General features: G+C 29.5%; 6 protein-coding genes across 12 annotated transcripts in view; 3 read left to right on the top strand and 3 right to left on the bottom strand.

Annotated features, from left to right (window-relative positions):
• Nucleotides 1–4,517, top strand: part of LOC117212916 (matrix metalloproteinase-14) — a 40,489-nt gene extending 35,972 nt beyond the window's left edge. For 2 of the 4 annotated variants that reach the window (XM_033458057.1, XM_033458059.1), the window contains exon 10: nt 2,524–4,517. In XM_033458057.1, coding sequence (XP_033313948.1) covers nt 2,524–2,669 — 146 coding nt within the window. In that variant the 3' untranslated portion in view covers nt 2,670–4,517. Of the gene's footprint in view, nt 1–2,128 lie in introns of all 4 variants that reach the window. The other 2 variants (XM_033458058.1, XM_033458060.1) reach the window with 1 other exon arrangement.
• A 40-nt stretch (nt 4,518–4,557) lies between these two features.
• LOC117212917 (O-glucosyltransferase rumi homolog) lies at nt 4,558–6,236 on the bottom strand. Its single transcript, XM_033458061.1, has 6 exons — nt 6,104–6,236; nt 5,864–6,035; nt 5,597–5,798; nt 5,232–5,510; nt 4,933–5,165; nt 4,558–4,856 (listed from the first exon to the last, which is right to left on the bottom strand). The coding sequence occupies exons 1-6, from the start codon at nt 6,234–6,236 to the stop codon at nt 4,652–4,654; spliced, it is 1,224 nt and encodes a 407-aa protein (XP_033313952.1). The 3' UTR covers nt 4,558–4,651.
• A 229-nt stretch (nt 6,237–6,465) lies between these two features.
• Nucleotides 6,466–7,527, bottom strand: LOC117212924 (60S ribosomal protein L30). The gene is made up of 4 exons (XM_033458067.1): nt 7,398–7,527; nt 7,264–7,309; nt 6,856–7,001; nt 6,466–6,687 (listed from the first exon to the last, which is right to left on the bottom strand). Exons 2-4 carry the CDS (start codon nt 7,282–7,284, stop codon nt 6,510–6,512), a joined length of 345 nt encoding a protein of 114 aa, XP_033313958.1. The 5' UTR covers nt 7,285–7,309; nt 7,398–7,527; the 3' UTR covers nt 6,466–6,509.
• Nucleotides 7,528–8,411: 884 nt separating this feature from the next.
• Nucleotides 8,412–11,192, top strand: LOC117212910 (mannose-6-phosphate isomerase). 3 transcript variants are annotated; one of them, XM_033458048.1, is made up of 6 exons: nt 8,412–8,550; nt 8,896–9,226; nt 9,335–9,650; nt 9,717–9,884; nt 9,972–10,174; nt 10,239–11,192. In XM_033458048.1, exons 2-6 carry the CDS (start codon nt 8,909–8,911, stop codon nt 10,443–10,445), a joined length of 1,212 nt encoding a protein of 403 aa, XP_033313939.1. In that variant the 5' UTR covers nt 8,412–8,550; nt 8,896–8,908; the 3' UTR covers nt 10,446–11,192. The 3 variants fall into 3 exon arrangements, with proteins under 3 accessions (XP_033313939.1, XP_033313941.1, XP_033313940.1); XM_033458050.1 differs by lacking the exon at nt 8,412–8,550 and adding an exon at nt 8,551–8,652; XM_033458049.1 differs by lacking the exon at nt 8,412–8,550 and adding an exon at nt 8,560–8,802.
• A 302-nt stretch (nt 11,193–11,494) lies between these two features.
• On the bottom strand, nt 11,495–13,300 carry LOC117212913 (general transcription factor IIF subunit 2). Its single transcript, XM_033458054.1, has 6 exons — nt 12,742–13,300; nt 12,521–12,672; nt 12,355–12,444; nt 12,157–12,281; nt 11,934–12,077; nt 11,495–11,829 (listed from the first exon to the last, which is right to left on the bottom strand). Exons 1-6 carry the CDS (start codon nt 12,888–12,890, stop codon nt 11,674–11,676), a joined length of 816 nt encoding a protein of 271 aa, XP_033313945.1. The 5' UTR covers nt 12,891–13,300; the 3' UTR covers nt 11,495–11,673.
• A 979-nt stretch (nt 13,301–14,279) lies between these two features.
• On the top strand, nt 14,280–16,413 carry LOC117212911 (glucose-fructose oxidoreductase domain-containing protein 1). 2 transcript variants are annotated; one of them, XM_033458052.1, is made up of 3 exons: nt 14,280–14,737; nt 14,816–15,333; nt 15,405–16,413. In XM_033458052.1, exons 2-3 carry the CDS (start codon nt 14,847–14,849, stop codon nt 16,076–16,078), a joined length of 1,161 nt encoding a protein of 386 aa, XP_033313943.1. In that variant the 5' UTR covers nt 14,280–14,737; nt 14,816–14,846; the 3' UTR covers nt 16,079–16,413. The 2 variants fall into 2 exon arrangements, with proteins under 2 accessions (XP_033313943.1, XP_033313942.1); XM_033458051.1 differs by having other exon boundaries at nt 14,280–15,333; nt 15,405–16,412.
• Nucleotides 16,414–17,140: the final 727 nt, after the last annotated feature.

The raw sequence follows: 17,140 nt of genomic DNA on the forward strand, positions 1-17,140 counted from the left end.
AAAATGAGGTTTTATATACCTGTTAAAAACATCAAATAAAAGAAATAGAGAAAATAGTACCTTTATGCCGGAAAAGGAGTAAATATCGTGAAATATCGTCTGTCACCGTCACCGGACCCAGTTTGCTGGAAACAGTAAATATTACAATATTAAGCTTTCCCTACTTGTCACATTTCTCTTTCTCCTATTACTATTTTGTTGCTTATTCACGTCAGTGCATTTGTCCGCATATTAATTCTACTTTACTTATTTAGTCAAGTACCTTCTTTCTTTATATGTCTTCTTCTTTTACCTATTTTATATCTCGTACATTCTTATTCCAATTCAAACTTGAATCAATTGGTGTATCATATTACCTAACACTCACACCATTCTCTTTTTCATTGAATATTTTGTCTCCGCACATCTTTTGTTTCACTAACATTTTTAGCAGTTTTACTATTTGAAACAGAAGTAACGCCGTTTTCAATTGCTTCTAGCCACATGAAAAGCTATGCAAAACGATTTATTAATGTTGCTTTCAACAGCTTTAAACAATTTTACGGATAAAATAGTACTCACCGAACTCTTAAATCAGGCCTGTCAACATCAACTCTAGGCGCCAAAACACTCTTTCTGTTTTATTTCTGTTACTATAATAATGGCTGTCATGAAATGTATACGCGCGAAATTTTAAACGCAAAGTGAGAGAAAGTGTGAAGAGCTCCATCTGTAGACAGGCCTGTGAAATTAAGTCACTTTGTCGCATGATAATACAATCATAATAATGCACGAATTTTTCGCGAAGGATGTATCACAGCACGAACACATAAGAATATACGTGTGTTAATACGCACGCATAATAAAAGCACGAATCTCTGCGTAAGCGTTTAAAACAAACAAGTGCATGATAAAACTATACGGAGGATGGTTACGTTGTTTGGAACTTAATCTATCGTAGGACAGTATCTCCTCCTTTCCCTCTCTGTGACTAAGAAATGAATCTACCCTCCCGCCAAAGAATCCTTATTTCCATTTCCTATACTTTTTTCTTTTTTCCTTTGAAATTGTTTCCGTATTTCTACACACAGATACACACCACACATGCACGTTCTTTTGTTGATCTCTTATACACGTACACAAGTATCTGCACGAGTATTGTGCTTTTAGTTCTAATAATTTTGTTTTACACGAAATCATTTGGTATAGGGCATGTTGTATTCTCGTTTCTTTTTGCACCAACCTTATTTTTTATTTTCGGGTTGATTTCTTTTGGTAAAGTCTATGTGGAAGTTGCTATATTTAACGCTCTGCATTCTATAATGTTTATTCTTATAGTATACTTTTTTCTAAAAGATAAGATTAAGAATAAGAAATGTAAGATTTCCTTATCTTCTTTTAATGAAATTTGAAGGATTAAAATTCTATATAAAAAGTAGATTATTGAAACAAAGAAGATATATATATGTTAGAAGTAAATATTAATTTAAAATTAATTTATCTTAATTCGTAAAGATTTTTGTGCATGAAAGGATAGAGTCGTTCACTTTTTATAAATATTACTATATTTATAAATATCCTGTAACGTAAAATAAATTTATACTGTTATAACATCAGTAATTTTAATGAACTTTTTTGGATAAATTTATATTTGCCTTTTTTGGAAATTGCATAACTACTTCATATAAGTAAAAATAAATATTACAAAATTTATAATTAGCAGAGTGAGTAGCTTTCCATTACAAGATTTGTTTTCAATTAAGTTATATTTATTACAGCTATCAGAGTTTCTTCATTTTAAATAATTTCTCCAACACCTTCGATTTTTGTTAAAGCACAGTTTTTGTTTAACACAAAAAGTGCAAATTACAATTTATTCCCTCAATGTTAATCCTGAATGATAGTATACCACAATTTTCAAATACAAATTTTTAAAAGGATAAATTTCCAAAAGCACAAAAATCTTGAGACTTAATGAACGATCTCATGTATTGATAACTTACTAAATAGAAAATGCACTGTCGAAATTGGCTATTCGACAGCATATGATGCTGAAAAATTTCGAGGCGAACGAATACAGGGATTGCGTTTTACGCACGGTGACGAGCAGTCACAGTCCCATTAACCCGAGAAAAACTCGCTTTTCCAGAAGACAACAATCTGCACTCCGAATCGCGCGGGTTCGGAAAAAAGTGAACGGACGAGAATGAAAACTTGTTCGTTCGAGGAATCTCTCGTTGAGTCGTAAACTCGGGTTAGAAGGCAACAAAATGGGACAACAAATTTTCAAGGGAAAAATATCGTAAAATCGGGATTGCGAGACAGGCGCAGGGACAGCCGTTCCGAAAATTGCCGATTGCCGCCTTATATTATAAGTTCCAAACAACAACAACAGCCTGCAATTACGTAGCCTACGTTCGACTTCTGTTGTTTCGAATAAAAAAAGCTGCGCAAAACGTGTTCGATGCGGTGAACCATCCGATCAGCGATGATTCTCTTAGCTTGCATTAGATCCTCTTCTACGATTTTTATAAAATTCGACAGGCGAAACGGACGAGCAGCTAGTCACGTCTTCCAATCAGGATGCGGACTCTGCGGCGGGAAACGTTTCCACGGCAACGTCGATATCGTGGTATCTTCCGTTCAGTTTGATGACCATGATCTTCGCTAAAATTGTTGCCACTACGTAAAAGATAGGGACGATTTATTTGTTGAAGATCATATAAAGCAATGGGATCATCAACGATGGGAAGTCCAGTATAGTTAATTAATCACACGGACCATTAAAATGGGGAAAGTGAGACTCAAAGTGTGTCGTACACGAAAAATGGAAACTGTGCCAAAAAAATGGCATTGTGCTAATCGGCGCTCATGAATCGTGGGTGATAATCATTTTAGGTCAACGAACGTGTTGAAGCGAGATTCCGTTCGTTACTATGTATTTTAATCTCTCATAGAACAATCATTCCAATTGAAGCAACGTTGCGCATCTACAATAGTTGTTTAAAAAAAGTTTGCTTCACTCTAGATAATAAGTATTCTGCGCAGCATGTTTTATAAGATGTGATAAGATTTTACACTTTGTTAATCGATCGTTTCGACGCATCTTACAAGACATGCTATATATATGTAAAATACACAAAACAACATGTAACATATGTTTATACATAATATTTTAAGTCACATGCAATATTATGTCATCAAACCTTTTACACTGCCTATTTATTCTTTATTCGTACATCGTGATTTGTATAAACATTAATGTTGAAGGCACTTATTTTGCGCGTCCATGCAGTACATATAGGTTTAAAAAAGAACTGAGATATGCTGGAACATGACAAATAGCAAATAAAGATAGCAGTCGATTGGTTTCTTCACTGACAGTATTATGAGTATTATAGAGTTTTCATTATTTCCTATAAGAATGTAAATATATACTTCTCAGAATGTAAGGAAACAACGCAAAGAATTCTGAAAACATCTAAAAACCTTAAAATAATGACTTTGTAACTTGCTGTATTAATAAGTGTAATAAGAAAGCTATGAAAACATCTATAGTACTCATGTTAAATGACTGTATCAAAAAAATATTTATCTTCCGTACAAGTGCCTTAAAATGTTCTGAAAATATTATAGTAAATTGCATCTTTCTTTTATAAGTTTCTATTAATTTGTTGTTACTATTGTTGATTAATTAACAGCAATCCCTATAATTTTCTTTTTTTTCACTTATGTAACAGATTTTCTCTAAACAACTTTCTGTATTTTGTTTTATTATGTAATAGGACTATAATAAATAATGTTGATGATAGTTACATATTAATTCCAGATGATAATGTTATGAATATGAGATTTAATGCAATATCTTGAAAACAACAATTTTTATTATTTTGAAAAGAATAATCATTTGTATTGTGCTTCAAAACCAAAATGATATGAAAGGCAATTATGTATAATGTGTGTATATGCACTTTATAAAATACATGTACGTTATGTATTGTAAATACCTTTTAACACATAACTATTCTGTGTATATTAGTTAAATATTTAGCTTAAAATTTAGAAAAAATTAGTTTAAAAGATATTAAATATCGCAATAAAAATATAAACAGTATTTACAAATCATAGTGTACGTGTATCTTTATAGTAATTAATGACATTACCATGTTTCTTTACATTCTAAGAAAGGTTTTCATAATTTTGTTACAAATAAATAATTAAGTACTTAAGAATGACCTAGCATTTAAGGAGAAATAAAGCACAAAACGCCTTGTACAGTTTTTTAATACTTGTTAAATAAATTGCTTTTTCAAAGAAATACGTATAAAAATTTTATATTATGATTGTGTTTGAAACATTTAAATGTTTAATATATTTACACAAATGAAACGTACATTTGATGCAATATAATGTACAAGGCCTTTGTTCGTATTGGATGTTTTGTCAGGGCACCGAAATGATTCATATTGAAACTTGCCACATTGTGCTATGTCCTGACATTGTACAGTATCAATAAAGAAAACATACGTTTGTTTTAACTAACGCTTATTTTAAAAAGTTAATAAAATATCTGATCATTACCAAATTATTTTTATTAGTTAATACTTTACATCAAAGAATAGAAATTTTAATAAAAAAATATATAAAGTAATATATATCAAACAAAATTTTATTAAGACCTTTCCTTCCCCTCCACTTTAATTAAACTTTTATCTAAGGTAGTTTTATATGTTAAAAGTTTTGAATATTTCTTAAGAAGGTTTTTCCAAGATTGTGTGACATCAGATAATTTTAAATTATTCCATATAAAATCTCTTCCGCGATCTGCAATCTTTTTTGACATTTCGTCATTATCTATTGCAAACTGTATTAATTCTCTGTAAATGCAGATAAAAATATTAATATTATATAAAAGACGTTACTGTTAGCAATGAAAAGTAGACAGCAACATACCCTAATACTGTTTGATTAGCATCCTTGGAAACAGGAATATAGTGTATCCAAGGTATCATTGCATTATAATAAAATTCAGTCCACTCATCTCCAACATGAAATACTAAGGACCGACACAAAAATAAATGTTTATGTCTAAATGATGCTGCAACACCTCGATAATTGAATAAGTACTTGTATTTACAATGAGCTTCCAGAGAAACTTCAGAAGCAGGAGCTGCATATAATGTATCCTACAATGACATACAAAATTATTTTATTCATATAATTATATAAAGATAGAAGTTAAAAATTATTACTTCATTAGATTTCCATGCTTGATTTTTTGTATATTGAGCATCTACTAAGTTTGGTTTCTTGCGACTTAATAATATTAAATTATCACGTTCTGAACTTGTTCTGGAACCCCGAAAGAATGCTTTATTTTCTTTTTCCTCCCACAATGTGTTTTTACTAGCTTTATCTAAAGATACACGGTGTTCATCCCATCTTCCAAGACCACGAGGATACAAAGAAATTGCAGGTCCACCTTCCCAAAACGCCCATGCTGGATATGTAATATCATAGTATTCTGGAGTCTAGAAATATATTTCACAACACTCAAAATTTTTCATTAATGAAATATAAAAGTTCGAAATAGATTTAAAAAATAAATTTTGTTTACCTTACTAAACGAAAAAATAGGTAATGGACCTCCAAAATGTTTACTTGATTGAGGGTAATCTCTTACATTTATAACTAAATCCATATCTGTTAATCCAGGAGCAAGTTTTAAAAGAAAATGTTCTATTCCAGAACATCTTGAAGGAAACATACAATCCTTTTGCCTATATAATTTTCCTTGTATTATTTGATAAACAGTTCCTCTATAAAAAATATAAACTTTATTTTAGAAAATATTTATTATGTAATGTACAGTTATCATACCTACCTGGTTTTTGCAATATTTATTAAATCCTTACTTATACCTTTCTTCTTGAAAGGTTTTAAATCATTTATAATAATATCTTTATAACAGCCATTGTTTGTATTATTACAAATTTTGTAATTCTTTTGTGCTTCTTCAATTGCATTATAATACTTAATATATTGCTTATTTAAATCTATTAAAAGAAGAAATTGATGAAAAAGGTATTAAACAAAATTCATCAAACATTCTATACATAAATACCTTTCTTATAAATATTATCCTCTTTTTTTTCAATACAATCTTCCGGATTATCAATAGGACAATATTGCTCTTCACAGTAAACTACCCAAAAAATGGTTATTAAAAAAATATAACTTAATACTAACGTGTTCATTATAAGAAAGCGGCATGACAATTTTTGAATAAAATATAAATGATGCTTACAAGCATCTGGTTGAGACTAGTGACATCTACAAGGATCAGAACTTACATACTATTGCATGACATCCACGTATTAATAAAATTCTTAATCCAAATTTTAAAAGTTTCTTAATATTAGCTTTAATAACATCAATTTTCAATCATAATGGAAATTAAAGGGCAGGGAAATGAAAATAGACAAATACAATATATGTTTTTATTAAAATTTTATTAAATAAAAATATATTTATGGTTGTTCACCAGTAGGCATAGATTTTATAATATCAGAATTTCCAGGGTCAGTAATAGAAAGAGTACATACACGGAAGTATTTTCCACATGCAGTACCTAATTCTATATTATTTCCTATATAGTGATGCACACCTGTCTTCGCCAACATAGCATAGTACTCTATCTCTGATTTCCTGTTAAACAAACAAAATAAACACTTATCATTTTTAAGTTAAAATAGATATAGGATGTCTCTGCACTTACAAGCAGAGATGTGAGACTACTCCGTAGGACTCCCACTATGAGCATATAGATCAATATTGCTCTGTAATTATTGAAGGAGTACTACATCTCAGTCTCACCTTAGAGGTGCAGCATTATTCGCTATGATGACCAATTTTGCTTTCCCTTGCCGAAGGGACTTCAAGGTCTGCTTGTAACCCAAGACATATTTCCCTGATTTCATAACCAGTGCCAATCTGGAGTTGATACCCTCCTGGGACTTTTTCTGTTAACAAATAGGGACAAATATATATTTAATAGAATCATAACCTCTATAAAACATCAATACTATTAAAAAATTGCTTGCCTATATTAAAGAAGAATTCGTTGGATCAAAATGATATAAAAGCAAACTAGTAAATTTACTTTTTATACCTATGCGTTATTATATTATATTTTAATTATACTAATATTTTGAAATAAAAAATAATTTTAACATGTGCTTCGAAAATTGAATAGTACACGTGTGCTATTGAGAAAATATTTACCTGTTTTTTTTGTGCCACCATATTTACTATTTAATGAAAGCTAATGCTGAAACAAATATTTAAATACATTTAGTGAAATTTTGCTGTATATTTTTTATGTATTATTATAAAATATTAAAATATTTTTGCACTACCTTCCCAGCACGCTTAATGCCACAGAACACGGTATACGTGAAAGAGGCGGAGGTTGAAAATTTTACAGCGCACTTGAATCAGATTACCAACTATCACGAAATATAAATTATATAGAGTGGTGTTTCCATTGCATAATATTTTGTTGCCTTATGTTCATTTCCATGTATAATATTAAATCTGGTAATATGTATAATTAATATATGTTTTGCAGTAAAAGATTAAAAAAGTACATAATATAAATATAGGTACATAATATAATTATAGGAAAAATATCAGAAAAATATAATAGAAATATAGCGAATTAGACTAGATAAATTTTAATCTGCAAAACCATAGAATTATTTATTATTATTATGATTAACAATTGCTAACTCGATTCACACTTTCTTTGTTTTATTTTATTAAATTAGTTATTTGTGAACATTATAACAGCCTTACAAATGCACTCTCTATAGTTATGAACTTTCGTATCTTTATTTAAAATGTAATGAATAATCATAAACAGTTTAATTTATTTTATTAATAAATTAATTATATAATTATATTAATAAACTAACTACAACTTTAAAAATCTGAAAGAAAATATATTTCAGTAGAAAATATTTTACTTTAAGAGAACAATGTAATCAATACAGACATAACGTAACAAAAAGAAAATTGCAATGAGTATTTTTCAGTAAATATGATAACAGAGAAACGCAAATGAAATATTGCAGGTATTATCAAGTATCAAATGTTATCGCGAGTGGGATTCCTCATATGACTTGAATCTTCTCTATAAATAAATATACATACGAGTTAATACTATTACATTTTGTATACACTTATAATAGAGGGGCAAATCCCGCGGCTTTTTCTTTTATAAATTTTGCACTCATATGCAATTTTTTAATAATAATTTCATCTGTTTATCATAAGCTATTTTTAATCATATATACATCTTATTAGACTATTTCTAATGAATCTTTCTATATGTCTATTATAAAAATAATCGTTTATATCTTTAATTTTGCAGTTTAAACATAAAATTTGCGGAAGATTCGCACTGGACATGCGAGATTAGCGTCTCGGTTCCCCTGACGACCAGGGCAGAGTGGGAAAAGCTCGTTCTGCTCGCGATTAAAGCGTGAACAACACTTATCAAAAGAAGTGGTAATATTGTATTTACGTGTCACCTTTTTTATCAGGCTTAGTTTGTACAGATGGTGTCAAATAATTGACGTTTTGACGTTGTCCGCGCTCTATTGTTTCTATGTAATGCTACGTGGAGTTATAAACATATGCTTTCGTCTAAAATACAATATTATTACATATTTTAACAGAAAAAATATGTAATAATATTATTAAAGAAACATAAATTGGAAAAAGAAAAAGAATTTTTACTTGACAATATTTTTTATTAATGTACTATGTGTAACAAATTTAATATAATGTGAAGGATGTATGAAAGTGTTTTTGTAAAAGCTATAGACAATGAATTTCTGTTTTATGTTTCAGAAATATCTTTGGAATGGAGCTTAAATGTAAAGTACAAACTTACGACTGGGGAAGATATGGTATTGACAGTATTGTTGCAACCTTAATAAAATCTTCTAATTCAGATTTTGTACTGGATGAAAAGAGACCATATGCTGAACTGTGGATAGGTACTCATCCCAATGGTCCTTCATATATGAAAGATTTGAATATATCTTTGGAAGAATACATAAAACAGAATACTAATGTGTTAGGAAATGATGCTCAAAAAGTATTTGGTCATCATTTGCCATTTCTTTTTAAAGTGTTATCTGTGAATAAAGCATTATCTATCCAAGCACATCCAGATAAGGTATATATATGTACATATACATGTACATATATAAGTATTATTATACTAGTATATACTATATAAGTACATATATAATTACTCAATGTTAAATATCATATTTCAATACAGGAAAAAGCAAGAAAACTGAATCAACAACATCCCACTATTTACAAAGATGCAAATCATAAACCAGAACTTGCAATAGCATTAACGCCTTTTGAGGCTCTTTGTGGCTTCCGTCCAATCAGAGAGATACAAGAGTTTTTAAAAATTTTACCCGAATTACGTGCTGTAATAGGAGAAGATAAAGTACTTAAATTTATGACAACAGGTGAAGCAGACAATACAGAATCTTTGAAAACATGTTTTCATAGTCTCATGACCTGTGATCCTGGATTAATTGCATTGCAACTTAGAAAATTACTTGACAGACTATCCAATTTGGGTAATTTTTGTTATTTAAAATATTTATAATTATTTATTCATAAATAAAAATGGTGATTTCCTTTAGATGAATCATTAAGACAAACTTTACATGCTAGTTTACTGGAAAGACTGTATTCAGATTATCCAGGAGATGTAGGATGTTTTGGCATTTATTTTTTTAATTTTATAACTATGCAGCCTGGTGAGGCTATATATCTTGGACCAAATGAACCACATGCATATCTTTCTGGTGGTCAGCATTCTACATTATGTTTTATATTATGTTATCTTTAAAATTTAAGATGATTTGCATAAACATAATTTGAAACCATATTTATAGATTGTGTGGAATGTATGGCATGCTCTGATAATGTGGTGCGTGCAGGATTGACTCCTAAACTAAAAGATGTGCCAACATTAGTTGAAATGTTAAGATATATTTGTGAACCAATTTCTGCAAAAAGATTTCAACCTTCTCGAGAGGACGAATGTACCGAAGTATTTCGTCCACCTGTAGTAGATTTTGCTGTTGCTAAAATAACAGTAAGTCCCTCTATACAAGATTATCCATCAATTATTAAATGTATAAAAAGTATTATTTTTTTAGATTCCTCCTGGAAGAGCTTCGTATAATATAATTCCAAGAAGTACAGCGAGCGTTTTAATAATCATAAATGGAAAGGGTGAAATTTCACCGTCGAAGATTCTTTATCGGGGTTCAGTTGTATTTATTCCAGCGGATGAAAAAATTGGAATTAAAGTTTTATGTGGATGTCATCCAATGTTGATGTTTCAAGCCTTCGTTAATGTTTAAAGAATTATCGGATACTTAGAAAGAAATGTGATGAAAGGAAATGATAAATTTGCACGCACAAAGTATTAATGCACTTTTGGATGCTTCTTAGTTGAAAACTAAAACTGTTGATCTTCAAATTTTATCGATAGTTATGAGCAGTTGAAAGATTTAAAAAATTATTGAACATTGTTCTCAATATCATTCTTCTTAATAGAAATGTGTTTTTCAGAGTAAAGCATTTCATAGTTTATATTAAATGCTAGAAAATAGAGTTAATGTCTGAATATGATGCTTTCATTACTATACTATGAGTGCATAAAACTAGGGACATCTTTATTGGAAGCATTTATTATTTATAATTCCTGCCATGATATGTATTATAATGCATTTTAACTATTAAGTGATATTTTTCGTATTAAGTACTATTTTTATAGATAAAGAAAATTGTTACCTCACTTTTTTCGAATTGAAGAAAGGTATACCAATTTATACAGTAACGTAGCTAAATATTATTTTTTTATTTTAAAGCACATATTTTATAATTGCATTATTTACGACAATGTAGTAAATATAACTATACTATCCATTCCGATAACAGAAGGCTATGTGCAATCAACTCTAGTCAGTTTATGTCAACTAGTATTTTCTTATTCTTATTACATACATAAGTTTGTTTTGCTTGTATACTATGTAAAATACACACATTTAAACAACTAAACCATCAGTGAAATCAACATTTAATAATTATCATTGTATAATGCCTTATTTATGGAAAAAAATATTTGTTTGTACTTATCATAAATGAAGTGATAATAATTAACTATATTATTTTTTAAGTATTTTAATGTTCGTATACAATATGTTGTCTTTTATGTACAATTTTAGAAATATTTATAAATCTTGTAACAATTACCTATTTAAATAATGTAATGCATTCTTCTTGTATAAAGTATAAATATACACTCTATAAATTTACAATTTTCTCCTATTGTAATAAAAAAATTGTAATATTTATTAAAACATGATTCATTCAATTTTCGACCATTTACATTAAAAAAATAAACGAACAATTAATTTTATATATAGTCTCAAATATGTATATATTGATACAATGGAATAAAGACAGTGTAAATATACATCTAAAAAAATGTGTTCAAACATTGTTAATTTCGCACAGCCTCAGATGTCAAGTAGTGTAAAATACTTCATTTTAAATTTTATTCTAATACTTTAAATACTTTTAACTTCAATCGTCATCTGATTCATCAGCTTTTTTCTGACTGCCTTCGAATTTCTCTTCCTCTTTATAATGCCGGTATTCTGGTTTTAATTCCCACATATTTCTGTGAGGGTTCTTTAGATTATAATTACAAACTTCATTCAATATTTCCTTTAAATACACCTAATAGAATAAAATAAATGAATAAATAATTAATTGTTATATGATATTGTCATCCATAAATATATATTAATATATTCATGTAATATTATTAAAAAAATATTTACAATTGGTTGCCTTGTAATCTTTACAAGATCTCTTATATTATAATATTGATGTTTTTCAAATGCAGCAAACAACATGTCCAATACTGCATCTTTATCATCTCTCATCTTTTTACCTTCTGCCTTCTTCTTCTCTGCATATTCAATCTATAAAATGATTGATAACAAAGATTATTTACATAATACATATACAAATACACTTTAAATGTTTCATTAAAGTACTTACGTTGTGCTTGTGATCAGAAACAGGTTTGAAATTCTGGACTACCCTATCTAATTGCTGAACTTGTCTTTGTGGTACAGAAGCTCTTTTAATACTTTGTAATTTTAATTTCATGTAACAATTATCAGCTAAAAATAATACGCATAAATGTGTAAATTATACAGAGCTTAAAGTATTTGAAATATTTTAAGATATTTTTACCATATGGACGACATTCTAATTTTTGTACAATCCTTCCTTCCATATAGAGTTTTTCAGTTTCAGGAACTATAGAATCTGAACTACTTGAAGCTGTAAAAAATATGAATTTATCAACCACATTGATATACAATTCTCAAATCTCAAATAATTCTTTGCAATAACTTACGTGTAACATGAGAGAATACACCTAACATTTGTTTCGTTACTGTTGTAACATCTAATCTATGCTGTTTTGGAATTTCTTCTTCTCCAGGTTCTTTTAAAGCTAACACTGCTTCTGACAATCTAAGTGATACTTCTGCTTTCTGACCAGGATTTCTAATAAGACATACAAGATTTAACATATTTTGAAAGTGAGATTTTGAAATACTATTACTGGAAACATACTTAGTTATCTTTAATTTGCCAACTTCTATATTGCCAGGTGCTTTCTCCCATTTATTTGCTATGTATTTAGGTACTTTGACAAGCCACACGCCTCTTCCAGCATTACTTAAATCTAATTCTTTTTCTGTATGTGACATATTTGTAGACATGATTTCTTTTTTGATGGAATTGTTATATCAAGAATTAAGTACTGTATTGTGAAATAAATAAAATTGTATTTACACAATACGTTTATATTTCGTGAATTTTACAAAAGTATTATATTTATAAAATGTACAGTAACAAGTTTCAATTACTCTAATTCCTCAATAAACTGAAGAACTAAATGATTATTCAATTTAGGAATACAATGATTGTTACTCCTCTTGACTTCGTCCGTACACGACTAGATTGTTACAAGATACAAATGCACATGAACAAATGTTACGCGGCAGCTCCATCTATCGGACTGGATTTGTGCTGTGTACGTGCCTCAACATCAGGTATTCATTGTCCGAAGGAACCATTGGCATATTTTACTGTCAGATACCTCTATGGGTATTTCCTTTAATGAGGGTCATACTATTGTTCCATACCTTTGTTAGAAGAAGCGCCCGTCCCGTTGACCGCGGCTACGTTCGGCGGCTGATGGTCGCCTTGAGCCCAACCAATCGCCAACAAGTACAATTGGGCAGAATGACGGCAAATTGTTTAGTTACAACTGTAAACTTTAATTACAATCTTACGGATTTTCCCGAAGTTTCAGAGGGGAAGCTCCGGTGTCCTTTCATCTCCGACATATTTATTTCGTCCAGGACCTGCTAAAGGACTGATCAGTAAGGTATCAGTGCACAGGCACGTTTCTCTTACCAAATGCAGGAGAAAAAACTGTGCGTATAGTTCGGCGGTAATTTGTGGAGCGTATTTTTGGCTGAATTTCTCCTATGTTCATTTTACCATCTCCCTTTTCATTTCTGTCGTGAATCGTAGTCATGGATGGCTGATATCTTTACCACGGGTCACGCATGTCATATAAAACACAAAGTATCAATTGACGCACGCTCGAGTTTGCACATTCTCGAGGTCTTTTGTATAGGCTATCCTATACCTTCTTTGTACTTTTATAGGAAAATTTAGTTCCATTGGTTCCAATTAAAATCACTATTGTACCAAATCAATAACGTCTATACCTCGTCAGTGGTGATATGACCTATCTATGCACATGTGTTGACACACATATGTATGATGCATCTGTCCAATTTACACAGAGTATCCGTTCCACCTAGGATTTGTGTTACACGAATAAAAATTGCGTAAATAAAGTCAGTACAAAAGAAAAGATATTGAATCATACATAAAATCTAGAGACGAGATGTAAAACCGAAAGCTCGTCCAAAGCCGAAAGGCACAGACTAAGCAATAATAAATAAATAAAGTAATAAAATCTACCGCATAAAAAAGAGACTCGCATATAAAAGTGCCGCGTAAATTGAGGGACAGGTATATGTCAGTATGCCATCATGCACTGTGTCACACATGTGCGAAATGCTTCCTATATCTGTCGCCATGTTGATCCTTTTTGGCTTCACTTGGCAAACGCTTTCCTCTAGTGAATATCCGAGCCTGTATATATGATCGCGGGTTAAACAGTGACGATATCATTGTATCTAATAGAATTGAACAATGTTATAAATATTTGTTTGCTATGTAATTATATGTAACTATACAACAACTGTACTGTATGTAACTATACAAGTGAATTTTTTTTAATAATTTAATACCGAACGATTACATCTATCATTTACAGTAATGCAATTTGTATTTTCGCTCTCATCTAGATAACATTTTTTTAACAATAAATTTGTAAATTGAACATAGCTACATGAAATACCAACCTTAAAGTACGAAACATATAGTGTGATGTGTGTTTGCATTTTGTTGTAATGGTTGTCAAATTTCTTGTATATGCTAAATTGAGAAATAAAAAAGATATTATCAAGAAATAACACCTCAAAAGGTTAACAAAGCTACTTTAAAATTACAGTTGAGACCATTAAATATTGTTGTTATTACTATTTAATAAAATTTAAGTTAGAAAGACATACAGAGGAGATTAACAATACAGCATGACATTACCTGGGATTGGAGTCTTTGGTACAGGAAGTATTGTTAGAGTAATTATTCCCTTTCTAAGAGAGAAAGGCTTTAGAATTGAAGCTATATGGGGACGTACACTGGCAGAAGTGTCAGAAGTTGCAACAGATCTTGAAATACCATTTCATACTAGTCGAATTGACGATGTACTCCTCAGGAAGGATGTTGATTTAATATTTATCATGTGCTCTCCTAGCTTACATGCACAAATTGCGGTAAAGGCATTAGGGATAGGAAAACATGTTGTGTGTGATAAACCTGCAGGTTTAAGTCAAAGCGAATCATTAAAAATGGTGCGAGCTGCACAATATTATCCTTCTTTAATAAGTATTGTTAATCATAGTTTAAGATTTTTACCAGCATTTGTTCACATGAAGAAAGCTTTAGAAGAAGGATATTTAAATGGTCCTGTAAATGTAATAGAAGTTAGAGTACATATGGGCAGTTTATTACACAATGGTTAGAATATTATATTTTGTACATCAAATTATTAAAATATTTGTCAAATACAGTTTTCTTTCTAATTATAGGATACGATTGGTTGTGTGATGATACAATGGGAGGAGGAATTTTAGCCTTAGTTGGAAGTCATGTAATCGATCTAATTTTTCATTTAATTGGTCAACGTGCTTCAAGAGTACATGCTGTAGTCCGGACTTTCACGCAAACTACAAAACATATAAATGGAATTAGACACGTTACATCACCAGATTTCTGCAGTTTCCAAATGGAATTAAGTGGTGGCACATTGGTAACAGCAACATTGAGTAATCATTTACAAGGGCAGCTTTCTCAAGAAGTATTAATATGTGGAGGTGGTAATCATCTTCTTGCACGTGGTGGAGATTTGCATGGTTGTCGTAATGGACAAGAAGAAATATTATATCATGATACAGATGATTTACAAGATATATCATTTCCCATTGCTGACTCTATTCCAAGACCATATATCAAAGGATTAAGAAAAATGATCACTGCACTAAGAGAAGCTTTCCAATCTGTTGAAGATAAAAAGGGTTGGATAAAAGAACCAGTATTTTCTGCATCATCTTTTGAAGATGGTTTATATGTACAAGCAGTTATTGATGCATTGAGACAGAGTAATAAACGAAGAGAATGGGTAAAAGTTAATATTTTAACAGAAGAACCAGACCCAAATCCTCTATTAAGTGCAGCTGTTAGAGCTACAGCTATATCAATATAAAGTGGACATTATCTAAAAGTTCTAAAATTAAGTAAAGACTTTTGACACTCAAAAAATCATAAGTTTACTCATGAGTTAACTTATAACTTTATAAATGTATAGTATTACTATTTACAAGGCAGCTCGAAAAATAATGTAAACCAAATTACTGGACTATAAATTTTAATTAAACATCTTATTTAGTACAAAAATTCAAAATATATTTTATAGTGTAAATATGTGCATGACTATGTACAGTATATTTTGAAAATGTTATAGTATTGTTTGTACTTCAGTAGAGATATCTAACTTATGAATAATATTTATTAAGAACTATGTGTAAATCATAACAATATTTATTTATATATTAACGAAAATATTTATATTTGCATAATTAAGCAATATAGAGAAATAAATTTTATTGTAAATAACAGTTTCTAATTTTTAGTAATTTATTGTATTTTTTCATTGCTTATTTTATATTTTATACAATGTGATACATTATAAATGATTAAATTATAAATATATGTAATTTGTAATACAATTATGACTTTTACAAATTTCAATCATTACCTTCTATATATTTGTAATATTTACAATATACATATAATTTATATGCAAATTATATGTATATATATGCAAGATAAAAGCAAGGTAGATCGCTTAAAACCGTCGGTTACACAATTATGTATTAACAAATGCAATTTTTAAATAATTTTGAATTAGCTCACTCTACATACGTTTGTATAGAAGTAAAATAGTTATATATATACATATATTTATTTGTAGATTTAATATGAAGAGGTAACTAAATAATTCTATTTATTTTTATTACTCAATAGAATATAAATTTAATCACTCACTAAATTCAGCTTGTTTTTCTTTAATAGAATACGCTCAATTTTGTGAGTAATTAAATGTAAAATTATGCACGTGTATCTGCTAATTATATGCTAATTCAAATAATAACTTTAAACTTCGTATATATTTCAAATCTCTTCAAATGTAAATTTAATTTATGTATATAAAAACGAATCTTTCATAGACCAGTTATTTAATTTCATTTAATTGCACACACGTACA

Source organism: Bombus bifarius, unplaced genomic scaffold (assembly GCF_011952205.1).
Source record: "Bombus bifarius isolate JDL3187 unplaced genomic scaffold, Bbif_JDL3187 scf7180000008417, whole genome shotgun sequence".
NCBI lineage: Eukaryota > Metazoa > Arthropoda > Insecta > Hymenoptera > Apidae > Bombus > Bombus bifarius.